Genomic DNA, 26850 nt, shown 5'->3' with positions numbered 1-26850 from the left:
AATTACCACTGGCTATTCTTTGTCATTGTCAGGTACAGGTTGAACACTTCAAAGCCTTTAGGCTGTTCATCTACTTATTTATTTTTTTGACAACTTGCCAAACTCTGGTATTTAATCTTCTGCCTATTGTAAAACTGTCACTGCGTTTTTCACTTTGTGTTTGTATATTGGCTTTTTTGCGAAAACGTCCATATCCAACTTTTTGGCTCCCTGTTCTTCTTTCTGAAAATCAGAATCATAAATATTTCTTTGGACAGCTTTTCAGGCATAGCTATTATCATTACTTTTGGGCAATGCCTCTTTCTCAAAGTTGATTTATTTTTACTTAGTTTGTTAGTTTCTTCAAGATTTCAAGGCAGTTTATTTGGGATCTCCATTTCATCCCTACCATGACAACACCATGCAATAGGGCTGGACTGAGAGAGAATAAGTAGCTAAAAGGGCAAACTTGAACTATGAGAATTATGCTAATAACGCATTCTGAACTCAGACACTACATTACCTGTGTGTAACACCAGCTTTCAGCCACAGGTCCACTGGACATCTCTCCAGATGGTGAAGGAGTAGGGACTCTTGACATCCCCACTTTATGGCACTCTTTTTCAGTATAAAGGCAGCAATTTAGCTGTCAGTATCCTTCCTTTCAACACCAAGATGGAAGCAAAGAATTAGCACTATTTCAGTTATTATTAATCCACAGTTTCTATATAACGATATGAAATGCCAAAGAACAAGAGAAAGAAGTGAACAAAACATTGGGATAAAGAACTTTATTTTTCTTGTTTCCCCAAGGCTTATTATTTTTGGTAAAAACCTGAAAATGGGGAAAGGGAGAAGTATGAAATTCATCCTAATTTTTTTTTAATACCTAGAAATATTAAAAGGTGAAAGAATATAGGGAATACCTCAATATAGGGAAAACAGCAGCTTTTGTAAGCCCACAAACTTGATAAAAGATTAAAAAATAAAAAATGATAAGGAGTAAAAACTACTGATAATAACAGCAATTCACTTTAAGGAAATAACGACATATGGACAATGGTTCACATGATAAAATGTATTCTGAGCCTCATTATTTCAACCAAAGATTAATGGGTAGCTTTTGATACAGGTTTCATACAGAGATCAAATTCTTTATTTTACTATAAGGTTGATGTGGCAAACATACTGAATACTCCTTTCTCCTCCTATTTTCTCCTCAACAACAACCCTTTGAGGTGGATTGTGTAGCGAGAGAATGACTGGCCAAAGTCACCCAGCCAGCAGATAGGACTAGAACTCGCCATCTCCTGGTTTCTAGCCTTGTGCCTTAACCACTAGACCAAATTGGCCTAAAAGTTAAATTTTATATTCTGACAATTTAATATCACCTTTGTCTACTTATACATTTTTTTTAAAAAAATCTTTTAAGTAGACTATATAAATCAATAAAAAATGCCTATAGCGATTGTTGGAAAATCTTCTTAACTACTTTACCTTCCCCCCCCCGCCAAGTCCGATAACCAACCGCAGATACTTAACTGATAAAGGGTCCCTTTATTTTTTTTCATTTATTCTTATGCCTCCAAAAGTTCCAGGTGGTTTGCAAACACAAAATACATTAAAGGTAAAGGTTCCCCTCGCACATATGTGCTAGTCGTTCCCAACTCTAGGGGGCGGTGCTCATCTCCGTTTCAAAGCCGAAGAGCCAGTGCTGTCTGAAGACGTCTCTGTGGTCATGTGGCCAGCATGACTCATTGCCAAAGGCACACGGAAAGCTATTACCTTCCCACCAAAGATGGTCTCTATTTTTCTACTTGCATTTTTTACGTGTTTTCGAACTGCTAGGATGGCAGAAGCTGGGACAAGTAACGGAACAAAACGCTGTTTCACGGCACTAGGGATTCAAACCGCTGAACTGCCGAACTTTTGATCGACAAGATCAGCGTCTTAGCCACTGAGCCACCACATCCCTCTCAAAATACATTAGAATGCAATAAAACCCCATGAACCACAGCCATTATCAGATTTGAGTCAACAGAATGAAATCTCAAACAAAACAAGAACTGTTTTGCTACTTTAATTTAAAATGTTGCCTGAGTTTTAACTACCTTACAGGAGGATGAAAGGGGCCAGATACACTGGGGGGAGGGGCAGAGGGCGGGAGGAGGAGTCCAACCTGTAGACAGAACGTTATCAAGAGTGATCTGCTAAATCGGTAGAACTGTACTACAGGAGAGGACCTTTTGCATTTATTCTTCTCAAAGGACATAAATCCTTAACAAGATCTACAGGGTTCAAAGATAACAAAGGACTACCTTCTGAGTCTTCCTAACCAAAAAACAAACACTCTGGTGTAGCACTCAGTAGGAAGGAAAAGGTTGTGTGTGATCTAAAGAGGAAACTCTTCATTTTTCCCATTCCAATGCTTCTCCTCAAGCATTAAAGCAACCGTATCCCTCGAAGGCTCATTTAGCGGGTCTGAAGGCTTGGCTTCTGTTGGAATCCTTAGCAAAGTGGTTGCCCATGTACACACACACCTGAGGACATTCAGCACAACTTTTAAAGCAGCACGGTGAGCTTCACAAAGGATGCACTGTTTTAACACTTCACACAGGGGTGCGTCATCAGGCTTAACATGTTTTGTGAAGCACCCCTGCTGAATGTTTTGAAGAACAGCCAAATATAAATCTGCACATTGTATTTAGCCTCTTGAGAGAACAAAGATTCATTCAAAGTCTACTAAAAATACCTGATCCAGGCTAAAGATCCCCACAGATGCCCATTCAGGAAAAACAAAGAGTCTCAAGAGCAAATCTTCAGAGGAAACACAGGATAAAGAAGGTGGAAATAGTCACCTTCTTCCTTTCCATGTGAGGGATGCTTTTCTTAGGAGGAGGAAATCCTGATCCAAACAAGAATTTGGCTAATGTATGTTATGCATGCATGTATGTATGCATCAGTGGTGAAATGTAAAATTTGTTATTACCGATTCTGTGGGTGTTGCTTGGTGGTGGTGGTGGTGGTAATGTGACTGGGTGGGCGTGGCAAACTTTTTTTTTTTACTTTTAAAACCATTTTTTCTACAATCTCTTCGTGCGAAGGTTGTACAAAAATGCTTTTAAAAGCCTCTGACGACCCCAGCTGAGTTGCCTGATCGTCAGGGTTTTTTTTCCTTTTAAAAACATTTTTTCGGCAGAAGAGGTTGTAGAAAAAATGCTTTAAAAATAATAAAAAAAGGCCTCTGATGATTGCGCAGCTCAGCTGGGCATGGGGGGGAGGGGCAGGGATTTTTGCTACCGGTTCTCCGAACCACCTGCCGCCATCGCTACTGGACTGGGCAATCCGGTCCGAACCGGGAGCATTTAACCCCTGGTATGTATGTTTGTATATGTAAGTACATGTGTACTGTATGTATGTTTGTACGTAAGATTGATTGATTGATTGATTATTTTCAATTTGTCACCCATCTCGTCACAAGCTGGCTACACACAGCTTTGTGTATAGGTAGTCCTTGATTTACAACCACAATTGAGCCCAAAATTTATGTTGTTAAGTGAGACAGATGTTAAGTGAATTTTGACCCATTTTATGACCTTTCTTGCCATAGTTGTTAAGTTAGTAACATGGTTGCTAAGCGAATCTGGCTTCCCCATTAATTTTGCTTCTGACACTTGGAAAAATGTGATCACATGACCCCAGGACACTGCAATCGTCATAAATATGAGTCAGTTGCCAAGTGTTAAAATTTTGAACAGAATACCAAGGGGATGCTGCAATAGTCCTAAGTGTGAAAAAAAGGTCATAAGTCACATTTTTCAGTGCTGTTGTAACTTCAAAAGGTCACTAAATGAACTGTTGTAAGTCAAGGATTACCTTTATAAAGTTCCAATGACTCCATCAATAAATGGAGACATCCATAAAAACCAGACAAAAAGAATGCTGTTGCTTGCCTTTTGAAACATTTGGCAAGACACTTTTCCAAAGATTTTATCCTGGCTTAATAAAAGCTAGATGATTAGAACGATGCTCTTGTCTGCCATAAATCATGTTAGAAAGGATAATAAAATATGTCTAACAATATTATGGATTACATTTAAAAAAATGACAAATGCACCTATACTAACACTGAGTGCTTTATAGTAGAAAAGCAGATATTCTGTTAATATTAAACTTGATAAACAAATACTTCTCTCCAAAATGACATTCTAGATTATTAAAATTCTATGTCTGTGGAAGCTCTGAAGTCTTAAAAGTCATTTAAATACTAGACAGCTTTTACACAAAATTTATTGAAGCATTAAAACTACAAACTTTTTTTCTTCAGGAGAATCCATCAGAATTAATCATTTTGCCTTAAACTGTCTGATAGCTGTATTAAAACTCTTGAGCTCTAAAATGTAACTATAATGTGTTCTTATCCTAGCATGTATCAGAAAATTGAAACAGACTAAAATTGGAGTTGTTTGCTTCTCCTTAGATAAGGATGGGCAAGAAGTTTAAATATGGCAGTTGGTAATAGGTTAATACAGATAATATATGATCCAATATGATCCTGCAGGATAAAATATTGATAGAAGAGAGGGAGGAGCTGATTTGAAAAAAAAATGATTTTAAGAAACCGCTATTATGAAATAAATTTGATTATTATGAAACATTAAAAGAAAACCAAACAGCTGCACATATGAACAATATTCAAGAGCTTTTATCATAATATCACATACACTCAAAGTATATATATAACCTCCAAAGCCATCAGTGAAAGATAAAGGGAAGCTACTGTTCCTTCAAGGTTCATGTAAAACCAGAAGCAATAAACCCTCTTCATTTCAATATTAACAATGAGGACTTCCAGGGAAGAAATGGCGAACTGAAGATGGTTCCACTGAGAACGGAGACAACAACTATGGCAGAATGAAGAGCTGGCAAATGGACAGGATTCCTCTCTGGACCTGAAGAGGATTTGGGATTGCCCACAAGTGTTCCCAATAATTGCTCTTCATGAGATTTCAAGGAAGTGTTTTCTGGCAGATTTAGAACTTCAGGAGATGAAAAAATAGCCACCTTTATCCACACTGGTGGCACCTCTAAGGATACAGAGTTTGCATACTTTCTCTCTTAATCACTTTTTCACTTAGTCAACTTTTTGTTAATCACTCCTGCCTTAGGCAGTGGTTGGACTAGAAGACCTCCAAAATCACTTCCAGCCCTATGAGTCCATAATTTTGGAAATTGCTTGTCCATTGCTTTTCAGATATTAGGAACTTCAGAATGTCAAGTTTTACCAGCCTAGGTGAGTTTCCTTTAAACCTTTGTGAAAGATGATTTAAGCACTTTAAAATGTTTCTTTTTTTGGGATAAATAGCGATTAGGACATTGATTTTGGAAAGTTACAAACAAAGGGTCCAGATGGATTTGAAATAAGTTATAAAAAGCTTTCCTGTGGGAAAACAGTGTTTTGAATCACACACACACACATTTTGCTGGCAGGAAGCCATGTGATCATGGCCTACTGCAATATAATAATCACAAGCTGGATGCCAAGCACCTGAATTGCAATCATGATCACAACAGCTGGAACTCTGAAAACCCATTGTAATCCCCTTCCTCAACGCCATCATAATTTTGTACAATCATTATGACTGAAGGGTCATAACTCAAGGACTATCTGTACACTAAATCCTTAAGGCACTTTTGCTTGTCCAAATACACTGCCAAGACTAGGTGTTCCAAAAAGCAATTCTAAGGATATGGGAAAGGGAAGAGAGCCACTGCTTCATAAATAGTGGGGCTGATGTACCTATATGTCAACACTGATGTTGTTCTTCCTTTTATCTCTTATTGATTTAAAACTGAGGGGAAAAACCTGATGCCAATTTGAGAAGAGCATGGGTGGGGGAAGGGGGTATGAGTCTGTGGTCACATAATTGAAAAAAAGTGAATTCTGACTACACTCCCATCTCGCATTATGCATAGTAGATGTGCACCAGAGATATCTATAAGCCTAAATAAGCTTCAGTACCATTTCTGCTCATCTTTTGCTTTGCCAAATAAACCATATTGAATGGGAACCTTTGTTTTGTCTCAATACAATTTTTTAAAAGTACAGGGGATCCCACGGGACTCAGGAGGATGGAAAAAGCTAAGGGGGGATAGGGGGGCATTGAAAAGCACGTAATTATATTTGGTGATAAGGTTAAACAAGTAATATGTTGTTCAAGTCTCTTAGTTCAAAAATGTAAATAGGGATGCACTTGATTTACACATCAGAACTTATAAAGAATTTGATTAAGGTTGCCAACATGGTAAAGCATGGTAACATTTACTTAAATACTGAATGCTTGTAAAGTGAGAAAACTGAGATGACAGTATATTTTTCCTCCACTCATCTCCTGGTGAGTTTTTGTGATAAAATGACATTTCTTTTGTTTTATGGTACAAGTGGTCCTTGGGTTACAACAGCAATTGGAACCAGGATTGCTATCACTAAGCAATGTGGTTGTAAAGCACGGCATCACATGACCATGTTACTTAGCAACAGCAATCTCGGCTCTCCCAGTAGCTGTTGAAACCCCAGGATGGTGCAGGTTATAAAGCAGGAAGAGGTGAGAGTCCCAGATAAGGAGTTCGGGAGGATGGAGTGTGCGTTAGGGGGCGAACAGGGGGTGCAAGCAGGCTGGCAAGAGCAACAGACAGGGTCTGGGAAGCTTGTGCTGGCTTTGTATGGACATTTTTCTTAAATTTGGAAAGCTAATGAACTCATGCCTTTGTGTAGACAGGACAAGATCTTAAAGCCACTCAATTGATCAGGAAAATTGGTCAATTTTTCTTCTTCTTTTTGGTATCTGTGGTAGGGAAGGATTTTAAAGGGGGTGGGCTATGGATGGCTTACATTTCTGAAATTAAAAATAATGGGAATGAACTTCATTAGTAATAATGAACATCACCAGAGTGAGACGATTTGAACCCTGATTTTCAGTCTTATACCACTGTACCAATTACTAGAGCATGAAGTTTGCCATTCTTGTTAAAACAAAATAGCTACCAGGGCAGGTGGGAGGAGGGGGCAATTAAGAGGTATATGTCCTTAATGTCCATAATATTTCATTATGTGTTTGTGTGGGGGAGGGGAAGCACAATGATTGATTTGTAAGATCTACTTCATATAATGTAACTGAGAAAGTTATAGCATAGCACCACAGAATTGGAACTGATAAGGACTAATGTATCAGAGATGTTTGAATTTAAATTGGCAAGCAAATCCTCCAGAATTAAATACGTGGGTAATACCTAATTGTTCCCATCTGCCAGCTACCCAGACTGCTCTGGAGGAAGCAGACAGAGGTGGCAGAGAAGAGAAGACAAAGAGACATTCCTTTTCTGTTATCTTAGACATATGATCTCTAACACTGTCATTCAATCATATTTTTCTTTTTTTTAAAAGCCCACATATAATTATGGGGAAGTTGTAAGCAGAAAAGGAAAATGGAAAGTGAAAGTGAATCTAAATAGCACATGTTTTATGATAAGGATAATTTGTTATATTCAAGACAATTTTATAATCCTCAGACTATTAGCAACTGAAGAAATTTCTTCTGAAGATATGCCAACTATATATGGAAGAAATATGCCCATTTTTCTTACCTAAAGAAAACAAATCAACCATACCACAAAGAGATGAATTTCTAGAGTTTATACATTCCAATAAAATGCTAACAATAAATAGGAGAATTTGTGGGACTGAAAGACATGGAGCAAAAGAGAAATCAGTGGATTATGTGCCCTCAAGTTGACACTGACTTTTAGTAACCCTCATGGACCTTTTGCCAGGACGATCTGGCTCCAGTCTGACCATTCTGAGCCTTCAGCATATCAGTTTGAGGTTGGAAACTCGTTCTTAAGTTTGGAGATTTTTTTAGCACTTTTTCCATTCCTATTTCCACCTTCAATGTCTTTACAGATTGGTACAGATAGAACAAAAGGGCAATTACCCATCAATTTGAGACATTCTATATGGTTCCACTGTTAAAAAAAACCCACTGAACCAGCTAGCACTAGGTGGCAAACAGGAAACTGCATTTTATTCAAACTGCAGCTTCTCGGTCCCACGTAAATGAACTATAATAATCTGAGATATGGCAAGGTCACAGGTCATTGTCTTTTGAAACTCCTGGTCTATGAAACGGCACAACTGGTGGGTCAGCCTAAAGTGGCCAAAGACTTTCTGGCTATGGTTTCCACCTCTTGCTTTAGTAAAAACCAGGAGCACCATCACACTGTACACCTGTCCTTTCAGGAAATGTAACCCCATCCAGAGCAACAGATGGAATATCCATGAAAACAAAAGGAATTCCTTATGGCTTGTATCCAATGAGTCTGTTTTATCTTATCCATGTAAAACCGCATTTCCACATTTCCTGCTCAATCTAGCATAGAGATATAAAATTGGTTACCATCAGTATATTGATGATATGATATCTATTCCCAAATAAATGTGATGACCTACCTGGTAGAGTCATGAAGATATTAAATAATATGGGGAAAAAGGGTGAATCTTAGGCAACTGTGAGTTCTCTCTACAGCAGTGGTTCTCAACCTGTGGGTCGCGACCCCTTTGGGTGTCGAATGACACAGGGGTCGCCTAAGACAGTGGTCACCAACTGGTGGTCCGTGGAGAAATTTTTGTATTTTTGCACTTTTGCAGGTGGTGCAATACGGAAAAAGGAGCGCAGCCCTCGCCGTCCAGAATGAATGGTGCTGTTGTGGCGGTGGGGGAGGGGGCGGCACAAGCGGGAAGAAGCGGCGTTTGCAATGGCTGGGAGCTGTGGGAGCAAAACACTACTTTCATTTGTACAGCAACAGCATTCCGCCTCAGTATATTTGCGCCAGCCAGTGGCGCAAGGCAGCCCTCATCTCCTGACTCTTGGGACTCGGAGCGGTAAATAGCGTCTGGTCCGGGGAGCAGCCGGATTTTGCTCTCCATTGCGAACACCAGATCGGCCCCCTGCAAGCTCTCATCTCTTGAGCACTCCCTGAAGTGGCGCTGGAAACTTTGGTCGGGCTCCTCGAGAGACAAGAGCTTGCAGGGGGCCGATCGGGTGTCTGCAATGGAGAGCAAAATCCGGCTTCTTCTCTCCGCTGTAAGTGCGGCATCAGGATTCCACCTTGGTATATTTGCGGTGCAAAGCAGCCCTCATCTGCTGACGCTTGGGACTCGAAGCGGTAAATGATGACTGGTCCGGGGAGCAGCTGGATTTTGCTCTCTATTGCAGATGCCAGATTGGCCCCCTGCAAGCTCTCGTCTCTCGAGGAGCGCTCCCTGAAGTGGTGCGGGAAACTTTGCTTGGGCTCCTCGAGAGACGAGAGCTTGCAGGGGGCTGATCTGGCATCCACAATGGAGAGCAAAATCTGGCTGCTCCCCGAAGCAGACAGTATTTACCGCTCCGAGTCCCAAGCGGCAGGAAACGAGGGCTGCCTTGCGCTGCAAATACACCAAGGCGGAATCCTGATGCCGCACTTACAGCAGAGAGAAGAAGCTGGATTTTGCTCTCCATCGCTGACACCATATCGGCCCCCTGCAAGCTCTCGTCTCTCAAGGAGTCCGACCAAAGTTTCCAGCGCCGCTTCAGGGAGCACTCCTCGAGAGATGAGAGCTTGCAGGGAGCCGATCTGGCATCCGCAATGGAGAGCAAAATCTGGCTGCTCCCCGGACCAGTCACCATTTACTGCTCTGAGTCCCAAGAGGTAGGAGATGAGGGCTGCCTTGGCCACCGGCTGGCACAAAAATACCAAGGCGAATGCTCATGCAAGTTCAAGTAGTGCTTCACTCCCACACTTCTTCCGGCCCTTGTTGGTGCTCCGCGCACCTCAGTCTCTCAGGGAGATGCTTGACTTCCTCTCAGCCCCAAGACACTGGCTGGCCCATGAGATGAGAGAGAGAGAGAGAAAGAGAAAGAGAAAGAGAAAGAGAAAGAGAGAGAATCAGAATGAGACAGAGAGACAAAGAATGAAAGAGAAAGACAGAATGAAAGAGAGAGAATGAGAGAAAGAGAAAGAGACAGAATGAAACAGAGAGAATCAGAATGAGAGAATCAGAGAGAGAGAGTGGGGGAGAGAGAAAAAGGGGGAGAGAGAAAGAGAATGAGAGGGGGGGGAAGAGAAAGAGAATGAGAGAGAGAGACAGTGGGAGAGAGAAAGAGGGGGAATGAGAAAGAGTGGTAGAGACAGAAAGAGAGAGAGAGAGAGAGAGGGAGGGAGAGAGAAAGAGAATGAGAGAAGGGGGGGAGAGAGAAAGGGGGAATGAGAGAGAGAAAGTGTGAGAGAGAAAGAGAGAGGGGGAGAAAGAAGAGAGAGAGGGAGGGAGGGAGAGAGAAAGAGAGAATGAGAGAGAAAGAGTGGGGGAGAGAGAGAGAGACAGAGAGAGAGAGAGAGAGAGGAGGGAGAGTGCCTGAAGGACCCCATCCCATCACTGGGAGTCCAGGTGCTTCAGCAAGCGCACGCTGGGTTCGTATTAGTGGTCCGCAAAATTTAAAATTATGAACTTGGTGGTCCTCGAGGTCCAAAAGTTTGGGAACCCCTGGCTTAAGACCATCGGAAAACACATATTTTCAATGGTTTTAGGAATAATTTTATGGTTGGGGGTCACCACAACATGAGGAACTGTATTAAAGGGTCACAGCATTAGGAAGGTTGAGAACCACTGCTCTACAGGAACCCTGTGCTACAATGCCCAGGAGATCTTTCCTATTCCAAGAATAGTTGGAAACGCCCACTAGGAAGGAGTGGAAAAACTCCAAAACAGTGCCCCTGATCTCCAACATTACAGGTCACTAAAAATGATACCGTGATCTATGGTACCAAATGCAACTAAAACATCTTAACAGGACAAAAAAGCATTTCCCCCACTTGCCAAAAATATTTGGCCACAGGACCATCCAGAACTAATTGTTCTTTGTAGGGAACAGTTTGTGCTAATGCTTGCTATGTCATCTCTGCTCTTCTTTGCTTATATGGCATCATCTTCTATTTGCTATTAATTGTGAAACTATCCAGTCATTCTAAATTTGGGTGGCCTAGAAATTCAATAAATGGATGAATGGCTCTCCTTAGATCAGTTTCATGTTATTTATTTTAATAAGAAATATACAAACCTATAATAGCTTTCAAAATTATTTTGTTGGGGAGTTGGGTAAGAAGGAAATTCTAGAAAGTTTAGAATTTCTAAAAATTCTAGAAACTACCGTACTCTATGTGGCATATGTTGAGGAAGGGAAACTTTAACACTGAAGTTGGGTAACTGAAATTCTCCAAGGCAGAATAATGCTTTGGAACCTCATTCTAATTAATTCTTAATAACCACATTGCTAGTGCAAATGGAAGTATGTCAGAATTTTTGCTTGCTTTATCCTCACTTCAATCAATTATAATTAAAATAACGGCAGAGTGATTTTTTTAATAAGTCTTCTTCAAGCCTTCAAGTGACTTCATGCAGAGGTCCCTGTAGCTTTCTTGGCAACAAATCTTCTTCTTTTTCTGCCTTCCCATGGGACTTTGTAACAGACTCCTTTCCAGATTCGAACAAGGTTCAACTCTGCTATGCTTTCCAAGAACAGCCAACGTTGTCTAGGTATTGTCACTGAGCTATTACCGAGTTCTTCCAAAGGAGCTGGGATATGTTGATGTTTGATGGTGTTAAAGGTATCACTGTAGGATGTAAACTGTTCTGGGTACAGATTATTATTGTCCAGAGTTGGAAAACTTACATTTTTTGCCATGTTAAATTCTGGGAACACTGTTCTAAGTTCACCCTTATTTGAATATGCTTTAACTAAAGAAATTGTTAATGGGTATTTTAAGTAACTTTCTAGAGGCTATTTTTAGTTTGAATGGTGGTGTTTCAGCAAAATATGTAGTGGTTTTTTTTAATTATTATTTTGTATTCTAGCAAATGTGATTCAAATTATGCATTATATTTCCAGATTAAAAAGAAAGCAAGAATAAGAAAGATAACAGATCAAAAGGCCATCTCTTGAATTTTTACTACACTCTGTAAGTATTAACTAGAATAAAGAATAGCAAAATAGCAAATAATGCTTTATTTTGATATTTTGTTGTACACAGGTCAGCCTATTATTAGCATTCATTACTTCAAACTGAAATTTATCATGCCATTTTTTCTTCTATTGTTCTTCATTCTAGTTCCATTTTACAGGTAGTCCTCATTTAATTATTACAATTGGTACCAGCAACTAACTCCATTGTTAAGCTAAATGGTCACTAAGTAGTAAATCATGTGACCATACTGTACTTTACCTTTCCCCATTCCAAAATGCTCACCCAGAACTGGGATAATTGAAAAGAAGGGAATTGTTTGTATTTACATTCATTGGCAAGGAAAAGATTACAAGACAGTAAGCAGCAACCTAATGGGGATTATACCAATTGTTTGCATAGCACACGTGTGGCTTCCAGCCCTAAGTGCCCTTGAGCTGTTGATGCTGCCACATTCCTTTCAATGTGTACTCCCCATTGTGTGCCTGCTTACTCTCTTATAATCCCTTCCTTTGCAATCTTTCTTAGTTCTGCAAGAGAGGAAAAAATGAAAAATAACAGATCAGGCATAAGACAACACATACTGACTATAATGGTAATCACATGACTGAAGGAGCTTGTCAAGTTCCTAAATGCAGGCTTTTGTCATATAGTTATTTTCTCAGCATTGTTGTAAATTTGAATGGTTGCTCAACAAGCATGTCACTAAGCAAGATCTACTTATACATTGTCACTATCCCACTTGATAAAATAATATAAGGGATAATGAAATACTTATGATTAATGAACAGAACTATGAAAATTACTGGCTATATTAAAACAGGTATGGTTACATATGATGAAGCAAAAAATGATAATTTGACTAGATGTAATTCATATTTGAAAAATTGTCAAACTGATTCTTCATTTCTACAGAAATCCTTTTTTAGCCCAATGTATTTAAAACAAGCATACTAATGCAATTTAAGGTTAACTATATGGCTAATATGTAAGGATACTGTTTTTATAGATGCACAGAAATTCCAACACAGAGAGAAATGTATATTTGTAACAGTTTTAAAACAAAGCTGGAAAGAATGTATTTGTCACATTTTGCATTTCATATTAAGCCATTATGCTAGCCAAGACCATCCTAAAATAACTGAATTTAAAGTGATTCAAATGGGTTATAATATATGGAGCTAGAATCCTGTCCAGGTACAGTAGGCATAATTTATGAATATATAAATTTCACATTTTGGAAATGAAGGTAAGTATACCTTTCTCTCAGATGGGCTGAAGGCTCAATACTACAAAAAAATTTAAGAGGAGGAATTGGCAAAACTATTACTGAGGACAATGAATAAGATTCAAACAAGAACAACCCCTCCCCCCAAAAAAGATATAAGAAATACTGTATACATAAAGAAGAGAGTGAGATAAAGAAACCTCCAATGACCAATTTCTTCACTTAATATTGACTATAAGATATTAACTGCTATATTGGCTGAACACATTTGAAAGTACATCCCTAAAATGATACATAAAGACCAAGCAGATTATAGGTGGTCCTCGAATTATGATCACAATTGAGCCCAACATTTCTACTGGTAAGCAAGAGAGTTGTTAAGTGAGTTTTGCCCAATTTATTTATTACCTTTCTTACTACAGATATTAAGTAAATCACTGCGGTTGTTAAGTTAGTAACATACAGTAGTTGTAAACTAATTCTGGCTTCCCCACTGACTTTGTCAGAAGGTCACAAAAGATGATCACATGACCCCAAAACACTGAGCCATCATTAAAATGAACCAGTTGCCCAGTGCCTGAATTTTGATCATGTGACTATGGGGATGCTAGAACAGTCACAAGTGTGAAAAATTATAAGTCACTCTTTTCAGTGCCATTCTAACTTCGAATGGTCACTAAATGAATGGTTGTAAGTTGAGGACTACCTGTATAACCCAAAATGAAATGCGATTGAAATTGGTGGATTTATTATCAACACATTGGAATGGATCAATATCAAAAAAGAGTTCCTAAGAGTTCTGGCCATCACAGCATTCCTGTGGTCACATAATCGTGATCCAGGCATCTGGTGCAATTATGCTTTGCAATTATGACGTCACAGCAACAACTGTAGTTATGTGATCACAAATTTCCAACATTCTCTGCCCATTTCCCCTAGTAATGTCAATGAGGAAGCCAGAATGGTTAAATTAGGTCCTCACTTAATGACTTGCACAGTTCTCACTTAACAACAGCCACTGCTGTCACTAAGTGGTATGGTTACGCAACATCATGCTCTATGACTGCGCCACTTAGCAATGGCAATTCCAGTCCCATTTGCCATTGTAAAGCAAGGACCACCTGCATCTTCAAACAAATGAAAAAAAAAGCCTTCACAAAAAAAGAAAGAGGAACTTTGAGAAAGATGACAGAGTTTGAAATACTTATACAAAGTCAAGATAATCTGTTAGGATGTTGTTTTTAATAAATGGCTATTGAAATATGAGACGGAGATGAAACAAATTAAACAGTGTAATGTAAAAACATGGAATAAAAACTTGAGAAAAGTAATTGCAGTGGATTGAAGGAAAGATTTTACTTCAAGCTGAAATTTAAGGGAAAACTGATACAAAATATCTGTAGTTGGTATTTAACTCTGTCAATGATTGCCAAAAATCGACAAAGCATACAAAAGAAATGTTGGAAATATCACAACAAAGAAGAAACCATTTACTCCCCCCAAAACCTAAAAAACAAAATATTAGAAATACATTAAAACATTCAAAGTATTTTAAAAAGAAGTACATCAAAACATTCAAAATATTTTAAAAATAAAACTTGAATTGAAATCACGAGTATTTCATCAGGTTGTTTTCACAAAACATAAATAATTAACTTATATGTTGATAGCCGCAAGAACAGATCTTGCACAATATTGGAAAAGAAAGGTTTGCCAACAATATCAGATTGGAAGACCAGAACTGGAGAATATGCTGCAATGTTTAACCAAACTCAGGCAGGAACGTCTCCTTTATATGCAATGCATTACACAGTAAGACAGGGTTTGGAATATGACTTCTAGGACTTAAGTAGAAACCAAAAACAATGATTAATGTTCAACTGAAAGCAAAAATATTTAAACTGTAGTTAGCAGTTGGAGGAAACAAATGGAAGATCAGGGAGGATGTTTTACTAGAAAGTTTTCTCACTACGCTTTTTGAAAAACGTATTTAGTAATTATTATTCTCATCGCACCCTGATCTTAACCAATGCCAAAGCTTGGAAAATAAGCCAAGCCCTGAGGATAAAAGGACAGGGGCAGTTCTTAGGGGAGAAGGTGTTCCATAGGGCAGGGGCTGCCATAGAAAAGGCAACTTCTGAGGATCCACAAGATGGCAGTATTTAAAGGAAGGGACTTGGAGCCTGGATGGGGCAGTTAGGTATCCCCAAGGAGTGGCAGTCCTGCAGATTATCTGGTTCCATGCCACATAGGGCTTTAAGACTTATAACCAGTACCTTGAATTGTACCCAGAAGAAAACTGGGAATCAGTGCAATTCACACAATAGGGGTGTAGTATGAGCAAACCTTGGGGCACACTGCTGAATTCTGGACTGGTTATCTGGATAGTCTTCAAGGGCAGCCCTGTGTAAAGTGCATTGCAGTAATCCAAACAGTACTCCTGAGCAAGGCCTCCTGGAAAGGGTACAGTTGGCATACAATATAGCAGGGGTAAAATGCTCCCGGTTTGGACCAGATCGCCCGATCCGGTAGCAATGGAGGTGGGTGGTTCGGAGAACCGTTAGCAAAGATCCCTGCCCCCCCCATGCCCAGATGAGTCGCACAATCATCAGAGGCTTTTTTTTTACTTTTAAAAGCATTTTTTCTACAACCTGTTCGGCCAAAAAATGCTTTTAAAAGTAAAAAAAAAAAAACAAAGCCTTTGATGATCATGCGGCTCAGCGAAAAAAAAAACTTTTTTTTCTTTTAAATGCCTCTGACGATCCAAGCTGAGTTGCCTGATCGGTGGAGGCTTTTTCAAAAACCTCTGCCGATCAGGCAACTCAGCTTGGATCGTCAGAGCCTTTCGAAAGCATTTTTTTACAACCTCTTCGCCGAAGAGGTTGCAGAAAAAATGGTTTTAAAAGTTAAAAAAAAAATGGCCACGCCCACCCAGTCACATTACCCCCACCACCACCAAGCCACGCCCACAGAACCGGTAGTAACAAATTTTAGATTTTACCACTGCAATATAGATATTTGTAAATGTCCCTCCCCACAGCTGCCATTGTTCATCAACCATAGCTACAAGTCCAAAATCCGCCCCCCCCTCCTAATTGTGCACCAGCTCTGTCTGGGGCATTGCAACCCTGGCCAGTAAAAGATGGTATATCATTATACCTGGGGGCCGAAACCCACAAAAATACTCCATTTTGCCAGGATTGAGTGAAAGCTGGTTCCTCCTCATCCAGCCCCTCACAACCTCCAAGGATGGAAACATGTAGCTGGGCATCATCAGCATACTGATTACACCATACTGCAAGCCAGCTATGAGGTTTCTTTGTTTTCCAGGGACTGGACATACCACAATGTAGTAGATAACTGTACACAATGCGTTATTGTGGCACATAACAAGGCTGTTGTTCTGGGTTGACTTAACCCTCCTAGGTCTTGCAAGTTGATGTAACCATATAACCATGTCTTTTATACTGAGTACTTAAAACAATCAAAAGTCTCCAAGACTGTAAAGTGGTGGATAATTTTTGCCTCCCTCCAAAAATTCTTGCACTGGCTGGGATGAGGTGCTGCTTCAAACTCTGCTCTTAAGCAATATTATTTTTGAGCACTTCAGTTGAGCTGCCAAGACAAGCTTAAGGCTGAAATCCCACTAAAATATGCTTACAGTATCCCTGTGGTCCTGGCAGCTGACTGCCCCTACCTTAGCATTTATTTTTATAAGCTAAAAGGCCTGTGTGGAGTGAGCCTGCCTCTGGACCCTGGGATGGCCCTAAAAACAGCAGGCTGTGGCCCAATTAGCCTGGCAGCTGGAATGCCAGCGTGGATGCTTGTGAGTAAACTATGAGTGAAGGAATAAATGAATGATCCCATCTCTTCTCAAGTTTCTGTGGCTGTGAAGCCCTTTGAAGGGAGGGGGGGCATATGAACTGTATTAAGTCTTGGGAAATGGGCAACAATCCCAGCTTCCCTACTTCATGTGACCTCAAATAACCTTTCTTGTAAATGTGAAGAGAAGAGAAGAGAAGAGAAGAGAAGAGAAGAGAAGAGAAGAGAAGAGAAGAGCTCTCCATACTGCCATGGGGCCTAGGGCTTGAACTCTCCCCTCACCAACACCAAGCAAAACAGCCATGGAGAAAGGAAGAGAATCGACACAAAACAGTCTGCTCTCACTTCCCAAAATCATCTCAACACACCATCGTCAATGGTATTGAGAACTGCTGAGAGATAAACAAGGACTAGGGATGTTGCACCATCCTGTAGTACATAAATACCATCTCAGTATGTATCCTGGCCTGAAACCAGATTGAAAAGGATCCAGATAATCCACTGCACCAAGGGCCCTTTTTAACTGAGCACCAACCACCTTTTCAACAGCCTTTTCTGAAAAGGGAAGGCTGAAAGGCTGAATGAAAGCTGTCTAGAACTGTTGGGTCCAAGGATGGCCTCTTAAGAAGACAAGGAGGTATTAACTACTGTTACAAAGAGGAATTAACTACTGCTTGAACCCAAGTGCCTAACTAACCAGAAGGGACATGGGTACAGAACACAAGTTGCAGAATTCACAGTCACAAAGATCCTGCCCACTTCCTCAGGACCAAGATCAACCAACTTGAACTCCTTTCAGATAACAGGGCTCGGGCATAACTTGGTTACTTAGATTTGCCGAGCCAACTATAAACAAAGTTGAGGGACTTTGTCTAGCAGATGCTGAGAATATTCCTCACATAAGTGCTCCCCCAGCTCTATTAAGCAACTATCTGCAGATATAATTAGGGCAGAGAAGTAAATGCCCTTCATTGTCCTTATCCCCAAAAGATAAGTCCTAATGAAGGCGCTTACCTAGGCTTGACTTCACTTTTTATCTTCACCAAATGATGTCCTAGGCATCGCTTGTACCACTAATCTCTCAGAACTCCTCAATAAACAATGGCGCTTTACAAGATCCACATACATAGAGTATCTGTACAGGTGCAATTTGCTCCATCACTCTTCACATGCTCATCCTAAACCACAATGAAGATATCCACTGAACTACATGACAGAACTTCGGGAAAAACTCCAAGCTCCCTCTGAAACTGCACCTGTATACCTGGCACCTGGGGAACTGCAGAGAACTCTAGGGTCCAAATGAAGTGATCCATTCATGGCAAACAATTGATGTTAACACCTCCCAGGTCTAGATCACAACATCACTACTCAAAACCAACCACCAGTTTCAACGTGTGACCCTCGTATGAGTCAATATGTGAATAAATTGGATCAAATCCATGGTTGCCATGAACTCCCAGATAACCTCAGACCCCACATCCAGAGAAAACTGGTTAAACCATAGAAGCATAAGCCTGGGGTAACTCTATTGCCAACCTCGGGAGTCGGCAACGTGTGGCTCAAGAGCCGCATGCGGTTCTTTGGACCCTCTCCTGTGGCTCCCTGTCCCAACACTGGGTGGCCCCGCCCCTCCCTCTCACTCCTCACCTGCCCTGCGAAGAAAAGGGAGACCGCGGCGGATGGAGACTGGCTCCGTATTCCAGAGCATGACCGAAGCACCCCTCTACTTGCCTCTCTTTCCGGCCCTTGTTGGTGCTGTGCGCACCTCGGCCGCTGGGGGAGACGCATAACTTTGCTCTGCGCTGAGACAATGGCTGGGTAGCCTGGCTCCGCATCGTAATGGACTCCAGGAGGAGGAGGGAGTGCCATCTCCCCCATTGTGCAGCGCGCTACGTTTAAGTGCAAGAGCAGTAAGCAGCCACGGAGGCGGTGAGAGGAATATGGGAAACGCGCCCCAGCCAGTGTCTTGGGGTGGAGAAAGTTGCGCATCTCCCCATATTCCTCTCGCTGCCTCCATGGCTGCTTGCTGCTCTGCATTTAAATTTAGCGCACTGCACAATGGGGGAGACGGCATTCCCTCCTCTTCCTCCTGGAGCCCATTATGACATGGAGCATTGGCTGGGGTGGCCCAGTTGGTGTCTCGGGGTGGAGAAAACAAGGGTGCATCTCCGAACAAGGGCCGAAAAAAGAGGCAAGTAGAGGGGCGCTTTGCTTCTGCTCTGAAATACGGAGCGAGTCTCCATCTGCCTCCACCGCCCTTCTCTTCTCAGGGCAGGCGAGGAGTGAGGAGGGGGGCAGCCAGCCAACAGGGAGCCACAACAGGGGGACAAAAGGGCTTCATTTATCTGGGAACCTGAAATGACTCAATTTAAAATCATATGGTAAAAAGCACCCAAAGAAGAAGAAAGAACATCAGGAAAAAAAACCCCAACCCTCACCTGTTTTTAGAAAGGGTTCAAGAGAGAACCTGCATGTCTGTGCACGCACACCCACACATGGGAGGGTGGGAGGGAGGGAGAAAGAGAGAGGTAGAGATGACAGACAGAGAGATAAGAAAGAGAGGGGAAAAAAAGAGAGATAAGAGGGAGATGACAAAGAGAGGGAAAGGGAGAAAGATGAGAAAGAGGGAAGGAGAAAGAAAGAGATGAGAGAGAGGGAGAAAGAGATGAGGGAGGGAGAAAGAGAAAGAGGAGAAAGGGAGACAGAGAGAAAGAGATGAGAAAGAGAGAGGGAGAAAGAAAGAGAGGGAGAAAGAAATGAGAGAGGGAGGGAGAGGGAGAAAGAAATGAGAGGGAGGGAGGGAGAGTGAGAAAGATGAGAGAGAGAGGGAGGGAGAAAGAGAGATGGAGAAAAAGATGAGAAAGAGGGAGAGGGAGAAAGATGAGAGGAGGTGGGGAGAGAGACCTGTTTAAAAGAAAATACCTGGAGCCACAAAACCTGGGTGGGCGTGGCTGGGTGGGCATCATGTGACTGGGTGGAAGTGAGTGATGTCAAGTTGGCCACACCCACCCAGGTTTTGTGGCTCCCAGTGTTTTGTTTTTTTGTGGGAAATGGGCCCAAGTGTTTAATGTTTAATGTTTGAGTGTTTAAGGTTGCAGACCCCTGCATTAACAATATCTGTATGCATATCATGTTCTATCATTTATTTAGAGAACTGCTTGATTGTGAACGATTAAAACTTTATTTAACAATGTCAACTTTCAGGTACCTTTTCTCATAAACTTCCCAACACCAGCAACGTTCTGCAGCACTGTTTCAAATTTCCTATTAATGTTTAAGCTACTGAAATGGTTGAGACCAGACTGTCAGTCACACAGCTAATCTAATCTTTCTCAGCTCCAAGCCTATAACGTGTTTGGCCACTTCACTGCAGAGATGGCCAGGAAAACATGGCCACCCAGAAAAAAAACAAGCAAGTTGAACCCATTGTAAAATAAATTGAGGCCTTACTCTGCAAAAACTTTAAGATCAACACATTCTCCCTTTCTGTCCATACTCTTCAACTACCTCTCTTTTTTTTTTATTTTAAATATAGAATCCAATTTTAGCCTCTTTATGAAATTAACATATAATAGAAAGATATGGCTAGAATACCTAGGAAATGAGAGAAAGAATTGGCAAATCCATGGAATAGGAAGCAAATGAGTATACAGCAAGGTATAATATTCAAATTTATGCTCACCTTTCTAGTTACATGACCCTGAGCTTCTTGCTTCTATCGGTCATGGGATTTTTTTGTTTGGTTTTTTTGTTTGTTGTTGTTGTTGGTTTTGGTGCTTTATGTGGGTTTTAATGTGGGTATTATCACTATCATCTGAATTAGTTTATATGTTACGATATTTTTTTTAATAATATATACTGACACTCATTTTGATTGTGGTAGAGTTGAAACATGAGATATAAATAAAATATGTGAGCTGATCTAATACTGAAATACAACAGTTTATTCAGAAGGTTATAGCAATAATTTTAAGCTACCTATCAATAATTTATATTACCGTATCTTTTGCATTCTCAAGACATTACCTTCCTTAAGTAACTGAACCAACTTTTTTCAATCTCAGTCATAACACAACTAAAATTGCAAACTTCATGGATTAAGGATTTGGCTACTTTCCCATTTGAAAGAATGTTTTCTTCATCCTCCTTTCAATAATCTGAACTCAGCACTCTTTAATATATAGCATATTATCAGCAAACTCAATCTTAATCCTTCTAGGAATTTTCATAATGCATCTAAATAAGGAACAGGTTTAACTTAGCCTACTTATAGGCTTGCCTTAGTTTAGCTCCCAGTCTTTGTGGGTTACTTGAAACTGGACAAAAGGGCTTCATAAGAAAATTACAGTGTTTTACCATTACTATAGTTTTCAACAGGAACATATTTGCAGGAAGAATAACACCTTGACATGCAGACAATTTATCACTCATCCCAACAGTTGAGATTTTTGTTTGCACAATGGCCAGACTAACTCATACAACAGTTGTTATAAACATAAGGGTAGGAAAAGGAATTGATTATTCAGTTTTCAATAGTGTTCCTGAGAGGATTTTTGTTACTCCAGGAGCTGCTGGAGCTCAAGACACAATAATTGATTGATCATTTTTGTACTCTCCTACTGGTTGACTGAAGGAAGAACTGATTGACTCATAGTATTCCCTATCTGCTGTCAACAGTCTGAAGTCAGCCTGAATGCAGACAATCACAGAGCCAACTTCAAAAAACTTCAGAGGGATTAGAGAGTAGTGATAGTACCATCTAGAAGGGCTTAGTCTGTTCCCAAACATGTGTTGCTACAAAGTGCTAAACAGTAGGGTTTTTTCCAAACCACAAAAGAAAACTCCTATCAGCAAAAAGCATATGCATTACCTTGGGATCTATTCCTTTGCTTTCACGGATATAAAACAGTCCCTATTCTTCCCTTCATGAATCTACAAAATGCAAATGTGAGAAGACTACATCTTCCTGGTAGGTACTTCTTTGATAAAGTAAAACTATTTCATTCATTCACTTAATACAAAGATTACTTTCCAGCCATAAGATAAAAGCTGTCTTTTAAATATATATTCCCACATGCATTTTTCTTGCCAATAAATTGATGCAGCATTGGAAAATATATTAACTGACAAATCAAGAACTGTCTTTTACACTTGCATAACAACTATTTCAAAACAACACATTGTTTTGAACTGGTAGTTCAAATAGTTGCTATTTAAGTTTAAAAGAAAATACTTAATTTTCTTTTAGGAGCTAGGTCACTGCAATTCTCTAAGCTTCCTAATTTAGTCAAATGTTACATTTTTAAGCAAGAATATATATATTATAACAGCATGTATTTATGCTTTGTAACATAGATATGTAACAACTATAGTTGTTAAAGCATACTTGGTTGAAGCTTTTTACTGAGAGTCCAGTTTGAAGTTATATCTACTTATTGCTTCAAGTGACTCCTTGTAATCATGTAACGGTACACAGTGGACCAAAGTTTCTATCCTTACGACTCAAAATTCAAGCAGATAATTAGCACTATTGAGCAAGTTCATAAACCTACACACTTTAGAAAAAGCCATCCTTAAAAGATATTTGCCTGCAGAAGCCAGGTCAGCTTCTGTTAGGAACAATTTTCTTTCTTGTACTACATGAATCTGGACGTGGTGAATTTCTAAATATTTAATAAAGGCTTCTCAGTAATATGTTTAGTCTGAAGATGCTTACTAGAGTTTATCTTTGTGCTATAAGCCTATAACCCCTTGGACTGAACTTTTGAGATATGAACCTTATTAACACATTAACAGATAATACAACATGATACAATTGTACAATAGTGCACAATTGTCATCCAACAGAGTAATAATCAAGGAAAATGATTTTATAAGAATTCTGTGGAACTTGGTAGCTAATGCCTGTTTTTGCATATTCATAGAACTCTTTGTAAAATATACAACACCTAGCAGTTTTACAATTTACTACGTTTGAACAGAATTTTCAACAAGCACAAACCACTTTCCCTTTATACTGGAGTAGAAGGAAACACAATCCGACATACTTGAGGTGCTTGAAAACTATTAATTAAAAGGTAATTATTGCCATAGGAGGATCAAGACTTGCCTACCAAAGAAGCTGAGACATGTAATTTGTAGTAAACAGAGTGATTCAGTAACTACAATGTGACTTCAGCAATAGCACCATACCAGAGATTCATTTCCTGTGTAAGTACAAAAAAAAAAGGTTGAAGCAGATTAATTTGAGCCATTACTGATTCCAAATAAACTGTGCTGAACTTCCACTGAAATAATTTAACTTGCATTCTGGTTAAGTGCATTTAGGACTAGAGGGTAGTCATTGCAAAACCTATTATTGGAATATTTCAAACTGCTCTGCGATGTGATTCCTGAAGATTATAGACCAAAAGGTTCTATACCATTTTAATAGCTATTTTCATTGCTCCTGGAGTTACACAGCAAATATAATTATCAGTTTAAAGCTATGAAAAAAGATATGCGAGAAACTTTTAGGAATTCTATCAAGCAGAAATCTGGATTGTGAATGCTAACTAATGTACAAGCAAACGAACTATGTTCAAATTAAATACTGAAAATAAAATCCATAAAAACTGGAACTGGGACCCAACACAATATCTTACATTCCAGGCCACATCTACTTACTGGTGGAGTGGCGTCCTTACACAGGATAAATTTCCCTTTCTATTTACATTTCTCTACCTCTGCTGCAGAGGGTGGGAAAACTCTTTATAGAACATCTATGGGGATGATGTTCTTAGAACAGGCCTGTCAAACTGGCAGTCCACAGGACAGATGCGCCATGTGCAGACCACGCCCACCCCAGCTCTGCAAAGGCAAAAACCATCACGATATGTCATGATACATCATGTGACGCGATCGAGTTTGACTTGACCCATGACTTAGAAGGAGAAAGTCTTATGGCATGAAACTACATTCACTTGATTGTTCACCTGTTTCATTCAAGCAACTTAAAAAAAAAACTTTTTATACTAATACTACACATAAAGTGATGACAGCATCAGGAAAAACAAAATAATTTACATCAGAATAAATCATCACCTATAACTAGTACAGATTTGAAACAGAATGCATATAATAAAGTACAACAGAAATTGTTTGATAAGCCTTGGCAATATTACCCCGAGAAGAAATAATAGAGTCTACAACATCAGAAATGGGAGGGGTTTTTTTAGCAATACAAAAGAAGGCAGGAGTAACTCCTCTTTCTGTAGAAATCTAATCTGCAGTATGTAGTAATGGTCTCTTCAACTGTTCTCCACCAGGCTACAAATGATAGGGTTATGCATCATGCTAAACCATAAGGTGGTTTAGTTTTGGCTAAGTAAATTATGGAAACTTATAATTTGTTTAGCCATTAAGCCAACTCATTATGGCTTATGACAGTGCAATGTGTGAAGTCAGTCAGTTATTGTATATTCAATAAAACATGCTTGTGTATAACATAGGAACGTCTGCAGCACTTGTTGAAGTCTCATTGCTGCCTAAGTAGAGCATTCAGAATTACCACACTACTAGAGTTCCCATTTGATCCTCACCAAAGCTAATGAGGACTTAGATATGACATGGGCAAGAAGATACCTGAGCTACAGGTGTCCTTAAAGCCATAGACAAGAAAGAGCTAAAAGAAACTTTTGCCCTTTAAACTTAAAAGAGAGTTTAGTAGGTAAGTTTAGAAAGTAGGAGTGCACTGCAGAAATTGATATGGATGAACTGATGGTTGTAAAAGCCCTTTCTTCATGCCTCTTACATTATTTGGCTCCAACTACTGTCCTATGCAACAAGTTGCAGCTGGAGGTTAGAGCACGAGTTCTATTATTGTATGAATCAGAGCCCACCAATTCACATATTCATGATCATATTTCTGAGGCTATTTAACTCTGGAAACTATTGCTTAACTTATTATTGAGGTTTCCCTTATGTCACACCATCTCGACTGAACATCAGGGGCTCCTCAGGCAGTATCAGAACTTGAAGACTAATAAATATAGAATAGCATGACAAAGCCCTTCGTGAAAAACTATAACCATACGCTGTTTTAAAAAGAAATCTCCTGTAGAAATTAGGGCCTACTTTATCCAATATACTAATTCACAAAAACACACTTTTAGCTTAAAGAATCTTATACTAAAGTTATGTTTATTAGCTTCTAAAGTGCCAAGCATTTTATGCTTCCGGAACATGATCAGAACTTATATATCATAACAAAACTGTGGAAGCGATTCATGAAGCAACTACAACTAAATTATTTTGATTATACCTTTCTAAAGTGTATTCATCTAAATAAGAATAGGGCCCACTAGAGAGGTCATTCTTTGCAGGGCAAGAAAAGTCCAGAAGGACAAGAAAACCATTTTCTCCAACAAGCCACATTCTGAAGTTTTTAGTAGTCCCTTAAAAGCCAATGAGAAATAAAACACCCTTCTCTAGAATGTGTTATCTTGACTGATAAAGGAAGATATTTTTTTTTTAAAGAAAAAGGAAACGATATCAAGAAAAAAGCAGCACCAGAACACTGCAGGTTTTTGCCCCATCAGTTGCTGGACAATATGATGAAGGTTGGCAAGGCCAAGGCAAAAGAGCTGTGCCAAAGCTTTCTCCTTCATTCAATTCTTAGCTGCCCACTTCATTTCCCCTCCCCTCCCTTCCTCTTTCAAAGGAAGTGAAAACTCCTGGCCTCCCTGCAGATTCATGGGAAGGCGAGAAAAACCTGAATGAATGGAATGAGAGGATTCCCCCAGTCCAGATGGCAATTTCCACCCAGAACTACCCTCTGCTGGGTTTTAAAAAAAGAGGGAGGGGGGAAGGGGGAAGAGAGCAGGGAAAGCAGGGGTGATGATGATGATGGTTCTGAGGAAGGCCAGGACGTGATTACTCTTGTTGTTCTTCGCACCACCACCACCACCATTATCCACAACCTCCACCAGCTAAACTACGGCTAGCAAGAAGAGACATCACATACCCGAATTTGGTGCTGGCGGGGAGCCTCGGCGGGTCTCATACCTACGGTGCTGAGGGAGGGAGGAAGGGGGGGGGCGGGCCACTACGCCGTGGCCCCCAGTGATGGCGTGAGGAGGACGGAGGAGGGGAGAGGAGGAGGAGGAGGAGGAGGAAGGGGCTGTGGCGGAAGCGTGGCGTCCGGGCAGAGCTGTTGGCGGCGGAGCCGCATTGCTCTCTCTCCCCCACCCTCCACAGCCGCCGCCGTCGCCGCCGCCGCCACCTCCTCCCGCCGCTGCTCAAGCCACCCCTCAGCGGGGAAGCCAAAGCAAGGAGCTCCGCTCGGCCTCCCCCTCCCCTTCGCTCTCCCTTTGCCAAAGCGAGCCAAAGTCTGAGGAGGGAGGTGGGGGGGTGGGGGTGGGGGTGGGGGAGGGAAACCCCTTGCAGAGGGCACCGTAGAAGCCCAGGCAGCCGCTTGTTACTATTACTGGGTCCCGCACCGCTTCCTTCACTTCCGGGAGAGACGCAGCGTGCGTGCTCACGTCACGGCCCGAAACCGCGCGAGCAAATCAGCGTCGGAAGCCGACCCTGGCCGTTCGCTTGGGAGGGGTTATTCAAAATTGAGTCAATGGCACGCTCGGCTCCCGGAGTTCGGAAGACATGGCGGGGGGAAGGAGTGGGGGGGGGGGAGAAGGCACGCGGGCGGGGAGGGGGGAGGGGGGAAGGGTTTGTAGAAACTGGGCGCGCGGGAGGGAAGCGCTTCCTTTTCGTGCAGTGACCGTATGTGT

General features: G+C 40.7%; 1 protein-coding gene across 2 annotated transcripts in view; it reads right to left on the bottom strand.

Annotated features, from left to right (window-relative positions):
- The window catches only part of SPOPL (speckle type BTB/POZ protein like), a 44843-nt gene extending 18236 nt beyond the window's left edge, over positions 1–26607 (bottom strand). Inside the window, exons 1-2 of one of the 2 annotated variants that reach the window (XM_034424444.2) lie at positions 26088–26607; positions 503–640 (exon numbers count right to left, since the gene is read on the bottom strand). In XM_034424444.2, coding sequence (XP_034280335.1) covers positions 503–580 — 78 coding nt within the window. In that variant the 5' untranslated portion in view covers positions 581–640; positions 26088–26607. The remainder of the gene's footprint in view (positions 1–502; positions 641–26087) is intronic. The other variant, XM_034424425.3, reaches the window with a different exon arrangement.
- Between the last annotated feature and the right edge of the window lie 243 nt (positions 26608–26850).

This window comes from Pantherophis guttatus, chromosome 1 (genome assembly GCF_059756535.1).
Source record: "Pantherophis guttatus breed Tessera chromosome 1, ASM5975653v1, whole genome shotgun sequence".
Taxonomy (NCBI): domain Eukaryota; kingdom Metazoa; phylum Chordata; class Lepidosauria; order Squamata; family Colubridae; genus Pantherophis; species Pantherophis guttatus.
The sequence above is the reverse complement of the archived record's forward strand: the minus strand, read 5'-3'. Positions and strand labels throughout refer to the sequence as shown.